Here is a 17,216-nt window from a genome sequence, read left to right on the forward strand (position 1 = left end):
TAGCAAAGCCAGGGGGTTGGGGTGAGAAGCTGGGCTTTCCCAACTCCATGACTGCACTGCAAACATACACTGGGGCAATCAGCATGGGTTCACCAAAGGCAGGTCCTGCCAGACCAACCCAATTGCCTTTTACGACCAAGTAACTAAATCCTTGGATGATGGTGTCGCTGTGGACAGTCTTTCTAGACTTTAGGAAGGCCTTTGACACTGTCTCTCACCCCATCCTCATCAATAAATTAAGTGACTGTGGCATTGATGCCTGCACAGTTGGATGGGTAAAAAATTGGCTGATGGGCGCACCCAGAGAGTAGTGGTGGATGGGCTGTACTCAACCTGGCAAGATGTAAGCAGTGGGGTACCCCAGGGCTCAGTCCTTGGGCCCACACTGTTTAACATCTTCATCAGTGACTTGGGTGAGGGGGCGGAAAGCACGCTGTCCAAGTTTGCTGATGACACTAAGATGTGGGGCGAGGTGGACACACTTGAAGGGAGAGAGAGGCTGCAACTAGATTTAGACAGACTATGAAAGTGGGCAGACAATAATAGGATGGGGTTCAACGTAGGCAAATGCAGAGTGCTGCACTTTGGGAGAAGGAACCTACACCATACATACAGGCTGGGGAGTTCCCTTCTTGAAAGCACAGAGGCGGAAAGGGATCTCGGAGTCATTATTGACTCCAAAGTGAACATGAGCCGCCAATGCCAGACCACAGCCAGCAAGGCCAGCCATACCTTGTCATGCATCCAAAGGTGCATCTCAAGCCGGTCCAGAGAGGTGATATTCTCCCTCTATGCAACTTTGGTCAGGCCGCAGTTGGAGTACTGCGTCCAGTACTGGGCTCCGCACTTCAAAAGGGATGTGGCCAGCCTGGAGAGGGTTCAGAGGAGGGCCACCCGCTTGGTGAGAGGGCAGCAGGACAGGTCCTATGAGGAGAGACTGAAGGACCTGAACCTGTTCAGCCTCAGCAAGAGGAGGCTGAGGGGGGACCTGGTGGCTGCCTACAAGCTCATCAAGGGGAATCAATAGCAAATAGGCAGAGCTCTTTTCTCCCCAGCACCACCTGGCGTGACGAGGAACAATGGTAATAAGCTGATGGAGAATAGGTTTAGGTTGGAGATCAGAAGGCAATATTTTACAGTTAGGGCCAAAATCTGGAACCAACTTCCCAGGGAAGTGGTTCTCGCCCCTACCTTGGGCATATTCAAGAGGAGGTTGGACGATCACCTGTCTGGGGTCTTGTGAACCCAGCATTCATTCCTGCCTGTGGCAGGGGATCAAGCTAGATGATCTGTTCAGGTTCCTCCTGACCCTAGCTACTATGAAACTATGTAACTGCAAGATCGGTTAACCTTTTCATAGATCAGGTTAACCTGATCTCAGTCTAAATTAGTGTACCTACTGAGATTCATTCTTAGATTAGGCATATCATTTTGGGGTGATTTAAGCCCTCTGCAGGTCTGCATGATCAGGCATTTAGATCGACTTAAACCTAATTAGATTGATGTAAATGTAATGCCTATATGTACCCAGTCTGTGAAAAGGTATATGCAGTTGTCTCAACAAAGGAGCAAGGGACAAAATAGAGTTCCATGATAAGAGGGAAGAGTTGTAGGAAGGAAAGGATAAAGGAGAAATGGAAGGCCAGCAAGGCTGAGGACTGGCAAAATAATGGAGATGGAGAATGAAGTGAAGAAGTCTTCAAAGGAGTCAGGGGAATTATGAATAATGTTATAGGAACTAAACCAAATCAAAAAAGTTTCCTAAGTTGATCCGTCTCCAACTAATTTTGATTTATAATAATACAAACTTGTAATGAAATACAATAGCATAATCAGAGTACATCTAAAATTAGAGATGGAGAAAAATGTACTGCTTCCTCAAAGCACCTTATTCTATTCCATGCAAAGATGTGTGCAAACAGCATGACTAATGACTACAATATTACCCATTACTTTTTCCAGCAGGTTATTCTTCCTTTTTTGTCACCTGTTCCTTAACGGGAACAGCTCTCTTATCTGCTTCGCTATTATTTGTATAGGATTTTGACTGAGGTAATCTAAGACCTTCTAGATTCCATAATACCACTTATCATTTTAGCTGTTCAATCCTATATAAAATATTAACTTTGGGCTCAGTCATTTGCACATAAATGCATGGTACTTGCTTCCAGCAAAATGGGTAAAAAGGTTACTATGTCAAGCAGCAATATTTCAGCTTCTCTGCCTACTGAAATAGAGCTCCATGGGTGTCTATTGTTAACACACTGTTTAGTGCAGTCCCTGAGCAAAATCCTCAATGTTTTTAGTTTAAAATACCAATTTTTTTCCATCGCAGATTATCACAACCAAGGGCTCTTTACTGACAAAAGCACATTTCAGCAGATGCTTATAATTAAATTGACATTTTGGGGCTTAACAGGTATTCCATGTCCAGATGCCAAACAAACAAGTAGTTCATATGCAATTTGTAATTCTGAATGGACTAAGCCGGATCCTATCTCAGGTGATTTCCATGGGAGTTTTGCCACAGTAACACATGGGATAGGTGGTGTGGCCAGCAGCAACTATTTTTGCAATCCCCCTCCCCAAACGTAACCCCTGTCATCCCTACTGATTGAGATGTATCTTTCTAGTTCAATAAGCTAGCACTTTACAGATATTCAGATAATACCTCCCTTAACTTTACAGTGTTTATTAACTGTTTTACTTCTATTAAATGGATACTTAGAATGTAAAACAGACAACCAAACTAATAACCATTATTTTGATCTTCTAAAGTTCTTTTCCAGTGTGAGTTTCATATCAGCTATGGGTCTTGTTGCTGCATATTTTTCACTTTCCCCAAGTCAGAGTATTTCCATGATTAGAACACATGTAGAATATGAAACAGCAATCTGCACTATGGACTGAAGAGCCTTAAATTATGAAATACTTCCATGTTCTTTCAACATGATATCAACTTTTTACCTGTGATCCCTAGTTAAGCATGGTCATGTAAGAATGGCTGTGCCTAGGCGTGTCCACATGTATTCACTTACTGTGCAGTAACCAAAATTACTGTGCAGTACAGGCGTGTGTCATGTGCACACCTGTACTGTGCAGTAAATATGGTGACTTACACCGACTTGAGGGTAAATTTGATACCGGCATCAGGCAGGTATCAAACTTACACCCAATTAATTACTGTGCAGTTACACATGTATAGACACCTTACTGAGCAGTAACATTGTGGGTGTGGACTGACTTGGGACTAACTTTAGTCCCAAGTCAGTCCACACACAGCATCAATGCACTTTAATGCCTGCACGTGTAGATGCCAGCCTATTTCCACTTAAGTAAATTTAAGCCAGCATAAATGCACATGTAGACATGCCCATTGTGTACTTTTCTTCTCAACTAATATTTTGTAGGATTTACATTTCTAAGACCCCTCAATCTTAAGAAGCACCCTCCTTTTGGATTAAAGACATTTTTAAAACACTGAAAATAAAATCTGGGGAGCCCACATGTATTGCTGGTCGAGGTGGCATGGCAGCAGCAATTTTTGCACCCCCTCCCAAAGGTGATTTCAGTCACTCCCGAGTTACACTACTGATTGCTGAGGCATCTTTCTACAGTTCCATAAGCTGCCACTGTGCTGAAGGCTGCCCTAGCTGTTAATGGGTGTCTCATCATTCAGGCTATGGAGACAAAGATGGCTGAATGTTATGCTAGCTACATTCCTCCTTCGCGTGCCCCTGGCCATAGACATTGACATGCCGTAAGCATGCTATCAGGACAGGCTGTTTGACTCAAATATTTGACTCTGGCTTAATACTTGTAAATCTTGTAGGTGTTCAAAGAAGGGTGATGCAGAAAGGTGTTTACTTTATTAGGCATTTTCACATGTAAACAGTTTCTCGGGATTCTTCCAAAATACAATAAGTAAAAATGGACAAAGATAGCTTAATTTGACACTTGAAATCACATCCCCCCTCACTGCAGTAGGCACAACTCCACTAATTACAACCTCTAAGAAATGATATTATGGGAGTAGACAGGTACCTCAGGCAGTTCCAGATCCCTCTGTTCAAATGTGCGTCCTCTTTCTAGTCAGTGCCTCCCCGGCAACCTTCCACTGACCTACCCAAAGGGGAGAAGGCTCTCTGGAATGACTGAGACATTTAATAATTTCTGTTGTCAACATGGGACAAGACAGAATGGATAGATTTCCCCAAATGGTGTAACAAATCTACTGAGAAAAGTAGTGCCTTCAGCAGTGGTTTTACAGCTTTGGAAATGGTATCAATATGAAGTGAAATGTCACTTTTAAAAAGCCTCATCTAAGCATTGGGGCTTAACCTGTACTGTGCCAAATTCTTAAAGTTCCTTTTGAAAAATAATGAGAGCCTCCCTTCTCTTCACATTTGTTCTTTCCTATCATTTCCAAAACATTCAACATATTGTAGGCAGAATATTAAAAGAGCCAGTTCAATAATTCAAAACTTTCATTTCCCCATTTCACTCTAAACTTATCTTGTAGAAAATTAAATCATAGGTCTGCACATGTTTTATCAAATAAATTACTTGATATGTCAACTTGATTGCTACTCTGCTTCTTTTTGGTTGCCTAAATGTTATTGTTTTAAGTGAAGGTGAAGGTTTTGATCTGTAACCATAATGTGCCTTGTGTCTAACATGCTATACAGGAAACCGCAAACAAAAACAAAGTCTTTGATAGAATTAACATTGAACTAGTATTTCCTCAAACAATATTCCTGAAATAGTTTGTTTTTTTTAACTGTGATTTATATAGTAAACACTATATTGCTTTGCTCTAACTTACACTGTTGTAAAACATAAATATGATACTTGGTTGATTTATTTCACAGTCCTTTGCCTGCTTATCTGGGGTCAGTCTGAGGTGATGCTTCCCTTATCTCTATCCATCCTATACGGCCTGCTCATCAATTTGTCCAAATTACACAAAAATGAACACATACCTCTGTGATGGGAACCCCCCCACTCTATATGTAGACAGAATGAAAAAGATGCAGATGTCCCCCGTCTGGCACCAAAACAAAGAGGCACTCCTTCACAGAAATCCACATGGGATGTTCCTGGTGCCAAAGCTCCTGATCTCCATGCAAGGTGAATGAATGCCTTTGTTGGGGATGGATGGGGGGTGGGGGGTCGGGTCTCAGTACTGATTATTTTCTTTAACTTAGCTAAAACTTGCAACACAATTCTATCTCTGTTGAAATCAATGTTAGTTTTTCCATTGATTTTAATGGAAGATAGAGGAGATCAAAGCTCAAAATGCAGGAGTCTAAAAACTTCCTTTTGAAGCACAACCCCTCTGCAAGGCAGCCCCTGCTCCTGATAGCAAGAAATGAATTCTGGTGGCATCTCTTCTTTTCTCCTCCTTCACGACAGGAGGGTCAGAGAGCTGCCAATATGGTGAATAAGCACACAGTTGCCATATGGAGTACAGCTATTTATAAAATTAGTCAGGAACCTGCCAGCCAACCTGCTAAGTGTTGCAGGTAGATCCCAGTGCTGCAGGTACTCACTAGTTGTACACATAAAGCTATGAAAACATATACCCTGTCTCTATGAATATTTACAAGCACAACATTTTAATATCAATCCTCTAGAAGGGCTTTGTAAATACTGATTTTTTTCTCTTTAACTTAGCTAAACCGTATAACACAATTCTCTCTCTGTTGATGCTAGTTTTTCTATTAATTTTAATGGAAGATAGATGAGATTAAAGCTCAAAATGCAGGAGTCTAAAAACACAGACAGTTACAAAATATAGTGTGTTAAAAGGGGGTGGGGACTTGCTGTATGTCACCGGCTCCATGACATGTGTTTTATCCTCACAGTAAGTCCTAAGTAAAACAGGACTAAGTTACCACAGTTTAACTTTCCCTCAACATGGGATAAAAGCATGTACACAAACCAGTTCCCTCAGAGCATCTGATACACAGTAAGACCCCACTTCTTTTGACTCAGTTATTGGTTTGTTTGCTCATTATCATAATTTGATGCTTAGGCAAAGTAGTCTGATTTCCAGAAGTGCCCGAAAGCTTGCAATTCTGCATGTGTGAAAAGCTATTTTGATTAAGTACATACCTTCAAGCAACCCAACTTGAAAAATTTAGACAAAGCCTCAGCGTAAAAGAGACAACAATTAGTTCTGAAAACAAATTATTAAAATAAACCATTTTGCAGTGCTCCAATATTACCAACAAAAAAAAAAAAAAAATCACCAATATTATGATTAAGAGTTGCAACTAAGGTAAACATTTCTAATAATAATTCTATAATTTCTAATATATTTAAAATATATTTCTAATCTATGTTTTGTTTCTCATTATAAACAATACATTTCTATGACTTCATAAGCTAAGGAATGAGTACAGAATTTAGGACTGTGGAAACTGCCTTTATTACACTAACGTCACATAATAATGTTTTAAAAGTCACTATGTTGCATGTCGGATATTTTTTCTCAGCAAAGGAAACTTTAATTTCCACAGCATAATCTGGCACCCCACCTATAGTTTTTCTGAGTTGTTATTCACTCTCACCCACACAGAAAAATTTCATCCTGTACTATGCATTTTTCTCACTATGCCCCAAAGTCACAATACAGCCTCTTAGGCTTGATTTAGCATTTGAAAGCAGCCAGTGTCCAATCACAAGAATCAACAAAATGGGTATGACATCTGTTTCTGTATGACTTTCCCATATCTTAGTATTTGGAACATCATCCAGTTTATGCTATCACTGTCAAAAGATTTCTCCTGAAATAGGTTGTGACAAAACCCTAATTCAGATTCTATTGTCTAAAGATCTTCCCCAGGCTGTGTGCCTTTACTAAAAACCAGCATTATTAATCAAATTAATTTCCTATTGAAAGTGAATAGCCTGAGATGCCACTCCAGTTATTCAAGAGTAAGAACCATTACCTGGAACAATTCCTAGACTGTTACACACTGCCTGCATCTGGTTTGTTTTACTTTGTGTCAGATTTCCAAACCAGCATGCATTCAGTCAGTGCTAATATGTGAATCAGGGCAGAAAGTAACTAGCCTGGAAATGCCATTCAGTTGGAGAGAAACGTTTTAGCAAAGGTGATGTGTTATATTTTTTTTTTATAGTGCATATTATCTTCCTGCAAATTTAGTCACCATCTCTCAAATATATACCAGCTGATTAAACATCAAAATCATAGCAATCATCAGGCAGAAGTTTAAACATATACATGAATTAGCTAATCCACCAAAAACATCTGCATCTGGAAGAAAGTTTTATTTGGGTACTTAATGAATTACCATTTGCATAGGTGAAACATCCACATCATATCTTGCAATAGTAATTACTGTATATAGTTTAATCTGATGTTTCCAGCTGGTTACTAACTGGAAGGAATTCTTGGTTTATTGCATTATGTCAATAGTATCTAGTTCACATGTTGCTTTGGGATTTGGGCACATGAGAGATGCCAAGAAAAAGGAGGGAAGGAAAAAAAGAAAATAAGACCCCATTCCAGACCCATTCACCAAAGAAAGAGGAGCTTTGCCTTGTACATGAAAAGCTTGCAGACTTGAGCTTTGGTGCATGACCAATGGGAACAAGTTATTCAGTTGCAGACCCACCACTGAATATATCATCGCTTTGGTCTTTAAAGGACTCCATAGCAAGCCTTTAAGAATCATGCCCCACCCATTCCATCCCCCTCAGCACATACTGAAAACCAGAAATTAGGCAAAGTGATTGGTTTAATGCTGCTCTAAACATACACCCAGATCTGTTCTCTGGCTTGGACATGCTTCTTGGTGTATATGCAAGGTAGCACTGATCTCACCATAATTTCGGCTTTGGCACAGGTATGATTGGGTGAGTTGTACTTCCTGGCCATGTTCTTGGGTTTACTGTGAAGCAATGCGAATGTCTCTTACCAACGTATGTGGGTAAACAAACACCTCAACAGGCCCTGGTTATTGTAACATTGCACAAAGAGGCAGTTTCTATGGTAGTCAAGTTCCACACCTTATACAGTAAAATTACTGGTATTTGATAAAAGGCAGAAGCTTTTATTTTTCTTTCCAAAGCTCCAAATATATAGTAATTTAGTGTTGTTTCCATATTAGCAGGCTATATAAACATTTCACTACGCAGAAACACTTACTAATGACAAAAAAATATTTCTTAAAGGAAAGTTTTATAAATTTAGATTTTCAAACATTTAAAATAATAAATCAAAGTAATATGAATTTTCATCTAAAACTGAATACTTACCTTCTCCACTTGGGTTGCTTCTTCACTTGTTACACTAGCTTTTCTCGACTCATTTTTCGTTCTGCTCAGCCTTCGGGATACTTTTTCTCTAAGTAACGTAGCATATCCAATATGTTCATAGATGGGGTTTGTGGTCATTTTGGAAATATACTCAGAAGCCTTTGTTTCTATATACAAGGTTATCAAGCCATCTGTTACCAAATCATGGATAGATTCAAACCTTTTCTCCCCCACAAAGTGCTTGCCATCATAGAATAACCTGTAGTTTAAGGTCTGATTACCAAACCTGCATCCAAAAAAAAAAAAAAAAAAAGGTGTGGGGAAAGAGAGAGAAAATACATCATACCATCACAATGAGGAGGTAATTTTGCTTAATATGTATATATTTTACATCCTGATATTTACATCTGGATCTGTCTGAATGAACCATATAGAACCCTTTTAGGTTCTAGATCTGACTGTAGAATTGAGGCCATTTACTAAATGTAGTGAGCAACATGACCCAAAAATCTGTGCACTTAAATCAACCTCTGCTTGTCTTGAGAGGACTGGCAGAGATGTGGATCTAATGGCTGGCAAAAGCCTAGGATGGCATGTGCTTTTCTGTGCTTTCTGTGTGACCATTTATGATGGATATAGTACATGGTTTTTAAAATTGCATTAAAAAGCAGCGATTATAAATGTTTAAGTGTGTTTAAAAATACCATATCAAGGGTGCAATCTTGGCTTAATGACATACGGAGAGGTTTTTCAATTGATTTCATTGGGGCCAGGATTTCACCACAAATAGATATGTCTATATATTTGGTTTGTTTCACAGACGGAAGCCTCTGTCAATGCAGGGCATGTTCACCTGTATATTTCCAGATGTGGCATGTGCATGCATGTGCAGAGTAGGCTTGTCATGGCTTGCTGCTGTAACAGTATAGATACACCCCTGGGCTAAGTATAGATAACCAAAAAGCCCAAGGCTGAATCGATTCAATATTTGCAAGTTAGTCTAAACTGTGTAGATTGAATCGATAAGCAAGTGAGCAGACATTCACTTTTGGATTCTGGAAATGCAGTCACAGTGGCTCAGGCCAGAAGCTGGGGGAGAGGGTGGCAGGGCATACTAGAGCATGCCTCCCTGCTCAGCTGGAGCAGACAGCTTGGGTCAAAGCTAGGTTGCCTACCCTGCAAGGATGGGGTGAGGGGAGGGCAGGGGTTGCAGGGGATGTGCAAAATATACTGGGATGCTGGGGGACTGTGAATTCACTTGAATCTGGAGGGGAGCTGGGACAGAAGTTCAATAAACTGATCTAACCTAAATAAATTAAGTCTGATACTACATCTATCCAGGTTTATCTTAAACCAGTTTTAGCCATTTTAAAAGTGGTTTATGTGCACTGAACGTCTGTTGTATTACAGATTTGAACCAGTTACCAATCTCGTATACTGATTTATGTGTAACTTCTGTCCCTACCCTTAGAGACCAAAATGGTGGCCAAATTTGTGCCAGAATATTTTAATGTAAATTCCAAATCTGTGAGCAAATTTACACTTTTGAATCTCCATGCATCTATATATAGACTTTAGGTTGAAAACGTATTCTATAGCAGAGGTTTTCAATCCCTGGGCCATGGCTCAGTGCTGGGCCACGGCAGGTTGGCTGCAGGTTCATAGCACGGAAGTGGCTGCAGACCAGCAAACCACTGCCCCCCAGAGCTGGACAGAGAGGCCACAGCTCCTTCTGTAGCACCCAGGGCAATGCAGGGTTTACCCCCCAGATCCCGGGGCGCAAGGCGGGGTTATCCTTACCTGTCTTCAGCCAGAAATTTCAGCTGCAGTCGGCTGTGACTGCTGGGCCACAGTTTGCCAGGCCGTGGCATAAGAACGTTGGGAACTCCTGCTCTATAGTATTATGAGGGTGGGTGTTGGGTTGCAGGTGCTACAACCACGCTACATATATTTAGTGAAGGACAATCCATTATTGTACTCTTTATTTGGTAATACCTACCTCATACCCCTAATCAAAAAAAAAAAAAATTTATATATTTCATTCTTTTCCATTTGGTAGATATTGCTTTCATTTCTTGCACTTTTTATGAGCAAGGAACATCAACTCTTGACTTTGCTCACTTTCTTGTTTACACACAAACAGAAGTGAGGAAGAGGATTTTAGTGCAATATGTTTAACTCTAAGAAATCTTTTCTATATTTTTCCCTAGACTTATCAGAAAGAGTATAAAATTAGAATCTTTTTTGTATGCACCACAAGAACAGTAAATGTTATAAACTGGTTAGTAATAAAAGTATAGTTTTATTAAGGGTAATAAAATCTAGAAGATATTGCTCAGTAAGATGATAACAGTTGTAAGATATACACTGATTTCACTTAAGTAGTTTGGTGTCTTTTAAAAAAACAAACAAACAAAAAAAACAAACTTTAGGCCTTAAGTTGATTTTTGATTTCCAATATAAAAATTTCCCGCCTAACATACTAGGCACCCTCAGACAATTAGAACACATTAATAACACAGCAAGATTCCAGCAGCACAAAAAAATCATTTGATTATTCAGTCAGGCGCCAACAGAGACTCCTTTCCATTCCAGCAAGTTGTCCCACTTAAGTGGGAAACAACATTATGTACTACTTCAATCTACAATTGGTTCTAATGAATGACCTGATATCACTGACATTACAACAGTCTAAGCTAGAGTTAATAAAATAATGAACAACAGTAGGAAACCTCCTAGCCAGTTGGAGATGGTAAAAAAAGGTTGGCTAGGTGACTGTTGTAGTAGGATTGTCAAAGAGCAGGTAGGAGCCTGAAATCACTCCTACATTTTAAAACTTAACAACTAATGGCAGACAGCACCCCACCCAGAAGGGACCAACGTCACTTCTTCCCTCTCCTTCTAATGTCTATCAGATGTATGAATGTTTTAATAAAACTGAGTTTACCTGAGAGCAAGTGTGTAGCAGCCAGGTTGCCGCTGGCTTTCCCTAAGAATATACGCTCCTTCCACACCTCCCAGTAGTTCATCTGCTTGCTCCCGAGAGATGATCCCATGAAACCTGGAAGAAGGAGATTTCAGTAATTTATAGAATAATTCCATGTAGAAAAAAAGACCACAAGAAGTTACATCTATTAAAATAAGATACAGAAGACCATTAGTAGAACATAGTGGAATAGACACACAGAATATTGTGTCAGGGGAACAACCTGCAGGGAACAAAGAGACTGAAGGCTGCTCGCTAGCTGAATACTTGTGCTAGAAGATTTTTCTGCAACATTTTTTTTTTTTTTTTAGCCACAGAGGAAGAAGCTATTCATCAGCCAAAACCCTACTTCTAGGAAAACACTGTGGTCAGGCCCATTTGAATGTGGGCGAAAGTCTTAAAGTAGGTAAAAATGGTGAAAGACTCTTCAAGTGTTTATCAGTATGAGTTTTGGCATATCCAGAGGAAAGACTAACACTGCAACAGAATAAAATGCATTTTGGCTAATCCAGTTTGCATTGAAACCCATACAGCTTTTGCTTTCAGGCTAAATTTCAACCAGCTCCACTGCCATTGTTCAGAATTGTAACAAAATAAGAACCTCAACCAAAACAAACAAAAAATATTCACAATTCACACCTGCATTGTTTTTTCTCCCTTTTTACCAGCTTTATGAAGAAGTGCAACCTGACCTGGGGCTTACTAAAATGAGTACTTTCTACAAGAGGATTTAGAAATTAGCAGAATTAATGACACTTTAAATCAAGTGAGATAAGTTAAAATCAGTGCAGGTGTTTTAAGCTTGCCTTTATTGCCTACACAAGTTTGCACCGCTGTAATAGACAGCAGCAAGCAAAAAAACCTGGCAAAAATTCAATTCAGACGTATTATAGTTTAGTAGAAAGAGGTTCAGAGTAGCCCTGCCAAAGGTATCATTGGCCTTATTTCAAGAAAGTTCCTTCCCCAATGCTGAAGGAAATCAACAGTTTCTGTGATTCTTTATTACTGCACTATGAAAAAAGAAACTGACCCTGACCTGAGATAAACAATTAACTTTACACTGATCAATACTTGTGCTGTGAACTTCAAACAAGGACAAAACAGTCTGTAGAGCATTTTAAAATACAAAGACTTGCACATATTTTGCCAGCTGATGCATCACTAAACCTTTCTATGGAGCTTTGAAAGATTCTAAGTGCTGCTATCCAAAATATAGTAAAATCAACCAACACCAAGCATCGTCTCTTGTCTGAGACAACACATAGGAAACGACATGTTTCAAATGCTGCTTCTGGCTTGGTGGGGAAAGGAAAAAAAATGAGATGGAAGAAAACTGAAAAGCAATTGAATTTAGGTCATTTTTTAACATGTTAAAAGAATGCATGTAATATATACATGTTGGAAGTAGTAAGGTTATAGGGGATTGTTCCAAAGCATTACTAAGTATACTTCTTTTTCAAAAATTACATAATTGGTTTGTACTTTCCTACTGTGCTGATAGAGAGGAGGTGTTTTTCTATTAATCAATTAAAATACGCATCTCCTAAACTATATAAACAAACATATCTTATTTATAAGCTCATTGACAATGACAACAAATGAACAACTTAGATTTTTAGTTTTTCCTTGAATGTTTGTTGTAATACATGGAATATTTTGATTTGATATTGAGAAAAAAAAATCCTAAATGAAGCACTGGAACCAGCTACCTTGCAAGGCAGTAGACTCTCCTTCATTAGTGGTTTTTGAGAAAAGGTCAGACAAATATTTATCAGGGGCAGTCCAGTAAATATCATCCTTCCTCAGTGCAGAAAGATGAGCTAAATCAGGGGTGGTCAAGCAGTGGTACGAGTGCTGCAAGTGCATGAGCAGCCTGTGTGTGTGGCGGATCACGGAGGGAACAGGTAGCAAAGTGGCAGATATAGTAAGAAGCAGAGCAGGAGATTGGGCAAAGGAAAGAGGATCAGGGTGGCAGACTTGGATCAGAGGATCAGACTTGGGGTGGGTGCAGGGCTAATTTGTAACACATCTGCTAAAAAGGCTGGCCCCTGCTGAGCTAGATCAAGAGCTGGCAACCTATGGCTCACGGGTCAAATCTGGCCCAATGAGCCATTTGATCTGGCCCACAGACCGGGGACTTTAGCAGAGTTTGGCAGCGGAGAGTTTTGGCAGCAGTGGTTCTCCTGTGCCAGTGGGAATAATCGGCATCTAGTGGAGCTCTCCTCAGGCTGCTGCAGGGAGAAGTGGTGGCCATATGAACTCTTCTCTCTGCTGTGGCAGTTGGGTTTTAGAGTCCACCCACCGGATGGAAGCTGGATTATTTTTGGCCTGCAACCTGAAAAGTTTTGTGACCGCTGGGCTAGATGATCTCTTTAAGCCCTACATTTCTCTGACTCCATACCATGTCAGTAACCAACAGAAGACTGTGACATGGTTTAAAAACTTTAAGCAAGAAAGGATTGTGATTCAATTAGATGGAGAATGTCTTTTAACCCTACTGCACTCAAGCAACTATGTACAACTCCCCTATTGCCACAGATTGTATTTTAAAATGAAACTATAGTAATTAGGGGCAGGCTGCTGGCTCTCTCAGTTTCATCAATCACAGTTAGTGTATCTGGGATGGAATTACAAACTAGGGTATGAAGTATGTTTATTTTTGTTAGCAATAAGACTTAAGGCCTCAGAAACATACTGTATTAAAGAGCAAATCCTAGCTCCACGCACACATCCCAGCTAGCAGAATTTTCCTGATCACAAGCCCTGGTTCTCATGGGGCACTTCAATCACCCAGATATCGGATGGGAGGGGAATGCAGCAGTGCAAGGCAATCCAGGAAGTTTTTTGAGAGTGTTGGGGATAACTTTCTGGTGCAAGTGCTGGAGCAGCCAACTAAGGGCCATCCTCTTCTTGACCTGCTGCTCACAAACAGGAAAGAATTGGTGGGGAATGTAGTAGTAGCTGGCAACTTGGGCAGCAGTGACCATGAGATGATTGAGTTTAGGATCCTGAGGAAAGGAAGGATGGAGAGCAGCAAAGTAAGGACCTTGGACTTCAGAAAAGCAGACTTCAGCTCGCTCAGGGAACTCATGGGCAGGATTGCCTGGGAAGGCAGTCTGAGGGGAAGAAGAGTACAGGAGAGCTGGGTGTACTTTAAAGAGGCCTTATTGAGAGTGCAGGAACAAATCATCCCGATGCATAGGAAGGTTAGCAAGTATGGTAGAGGACCAGCTTGGTTTAGCAGAGAACTCTTCAGTAAACTAAGTCACAAAAAGGAAGCTTATAAGAAGTGGAAACTTGGACAAACTAGGGAGGAATATAAGACCATTGCTTGGGCATGAAGGGAAGAAGTCAAGAAGGCCAAAACGAAATTGGAGTTGCAGCTAGCAAGGGATGTGAAGGGTAACAAGAAGGGTTTCTACAAGTATATCAGTAGCGAAAGGAGAATCAGGGACCGTGTGGGTCCCTTACTGAATGGTGGAAGCAGCCTGGTGACAGAGGGTGCACAAAAGGCTGGAGTGCTTAAGGCAGACAAGTTTCTTTGGGTGGATCTGATATCTTATTAGACCAACTTAAATAGTTGGGAAAAAATTTTAAGCAAGCTTTTGGGTTTAAAAACCCTTCATCGGGCTGAGGAAGTTTCTGCAGTTGGTGTGTACTCTTCCTGGATGAAATGAAAAGTAAAGAAGCCAGAGGCTGGGCTAGTATGCATACAAGATAGGCAGTCAGTGAAGATGTAAACTGAGGAGTCAGTGGGTGAGAGACAGGCTGGGTTGGGGGGGGAAGAGAAGGGGGATGAATAGTGGACAGGTACATGGGGAGTCAGATGTCAGGCAGGTTATAATGCATCATAAACCCAATGTCTATATTTAGTCCATGATTTTTAGTATCGAGGAGGTTGCTGAAGTGGAGTTCATAGGCTCATAGATTCATAGATGTTAGGGTCAGAAGGGACCTCAATAGATCATCGAGTCCGACCCCCTGCATAGGCAGGAAAGAGCGCTGGGTCTAGATGACCCCAGCTAGATGCCTATCTAACCTCCTCTTGAAGACCCCCAGGGTAGGGGAGAGCACCACCTGCCTTGGGAGCCCATTCCAGACCTTGGCCACTCGAACTATGAAGAAGTTCTTCCTAATGTCCAATCTAAATCTGCTCTCTGCTAGCTTGTGGCCATTATTTCTTGTAACCCCCGGCGGCGCCTTGGTGAATAAATACTCACCAATTCCCTTCTGTGACCCCGTGATGAACTTATAGGCAGCCACAAGGTCTCCTCTCAACCTTCTCTTGCGGAGGCTGAAAAGGTCCAGGTTCTCTAGTCTCTCCTCATAGGGCTTGGTCTGCAAGCCCTTAACCATACGAGTGGCCCTTCTCTGGACTCTCTCCAGGTTATCCGCATCCCTCTTGAAGTGCAGCACCCAGAATTCCACGCAGTACTCCAACTGCAGTCTGACCAGCGCCCGATAGAGGGGAAGTATCACCTCCTTGGATCTATTCGTCTCCGAGAAGCATTTTGTAAGTTTCCTTTGAGGATTAGGGGAGTGACAGATTTACTTGTGAGAAATGTGCCCCCACCAGTAGTTGGGTATTCTTGCATTTGATAGATTTTGGTATGCATTAATTCTGGTATGCAGTTGTTTGGTCTCTCCTATGTATTTTCCATCAGGGCATTTGGTGCATTGGATGAGATGTATTACATTTCTGGAGGTGTAGCTGTATGATCCGGGAATGCTGATGGCTCTGTTGTGGGGTAATTGTGAGGGCGGTGGAGATGTGTTGGCAGGTTTTGCATTTCTTGTCACAGCATGGTCTGGATCCATTCGGTGTGTTCTGGGCCTGAGGAAGTTTGCTTCTGGTGATGAGGTTAGCGAGGTTGGGTGCTTGTTTGAAGGCTAGGATGGGTGGCTCTGGGAAGATGTGAAGATGTCTTTAAGAATAGGGTCTGTTTCTAGTATGGGTTGCAATTGTTTGAGGATTTTCAGTATGGGTTCGAGGGAGGGGTGATGTGTCATAACCAGCTGTGTGCGATTCGTGGGGGTTTTTCTTTTGTACAGCAGCAATTCTTCATGTGGTATCCAGGTGACTCTTTCAAGTGTGTAATCTCTCTCTCTCTGGAGGAATGTCCCTGTTGGGTGAAAACCTTTTTAAGATTGGTGAGGTGGCAATCCTGGGTGTTCTCCTCAATGCAAATTCGGTGGTATCTGAGCACTTGGCTGTATATCACAGCTTTTTTGGTGTGTTTAGGGTGATTGCTGGTTCTGTGCAGATATGTATGTTGGTCTGTGGGTTTATTGTATAATGTGGTCTGTATTTTACCATTCTGGATACTGATCATCGTATCTAAAAAGATGATGTTGGTGGTGGAGTATTCAAGAGATAGGCAGATGGAGGGATGGTGACTGTTGAATTTCTGATGGAACTCAGAGATTGCAGGTTCAGTCCAAATGAAGATGCCATTGATATATCTTAAGTATAGGAAGGGTTTGATGATGCAGCCCTTGATGAAGTCTTCTTGCAGGTGGCTCATAAAAAGGCTGGCATACTGTGGGGCCATTTTGGTGCCCATAGCCGTTTCCATGGTCTGGAGGAAGTGTTGGTTATTAAAATATGAAATTATTGTGTGTAAGGACGAAGTGTATAAGGCCAGTAATATATTTGGGTCTGTACTCCAAATTGTAATCTTGTTCCTGTAGATATGTAAGGCAGGTTTAGATGCCATTCTGGTGTGGTCTAATATTAGATATTATCATACATCTAATATTACATAGTATCATATATCTAATTATTAGATATGGTGTGGTCTAATAAAAGATATCAGAGTCACCCAAAGAACCTCATCTGCCTATGTTCTTAGATCAACACGGCTACAACCCACACCCCAGAAGTGCTTAATGTCTTTTTCACTTCAGTCTTCACGGGGAAGGTCAGCTCCCAGACTACTTA

General features: G+C 41.0%; 1 protein-coding gene across 2 annotated transcripts in view; it reads right to left on the reverse strand.

Annotated features, from left to right (window-relative positions):
- CHN2 (chimerin 2) overlaps positions 1-17,216 on the reverse strand; it is a 237,945-nt gene that overhangs the window by 82,684 nt on the left and 138,045 nt on the right. For both annotated transcript variants that reach the window (XM_059728884.1, XM_006265246.4), the window contains exons 5-6: positions 11,237-11,350; positions 8,290-8,575 (exon numbers count right to left, since the gene is read on the reverse strand). In XM_059728884.1, coding sequence (XP_059584867.1) covers positions 8,290-8,575; positions 11,237-11,350 — 400 coding nt within the window. The remainder of the gene's footprint in view (positions 1-8,289; positions 8,576-11,236; positions 11,351-17,216) is intronic.

The sequence above is a fragment of the Alligator mississippiensis genome, chromosome 5, assembly GCF_030867095.1.
Source record: "Alligator mississippiensis isolate rAllMis1 chromosome 5, rAllMis1, whole genome shotgun sequence".
Lineage (NCBI taxonomy): Eukaryota > Metazoa > Chordata > Crocodylia > Alligatoridae > Alligator > Alligator mississippiensis.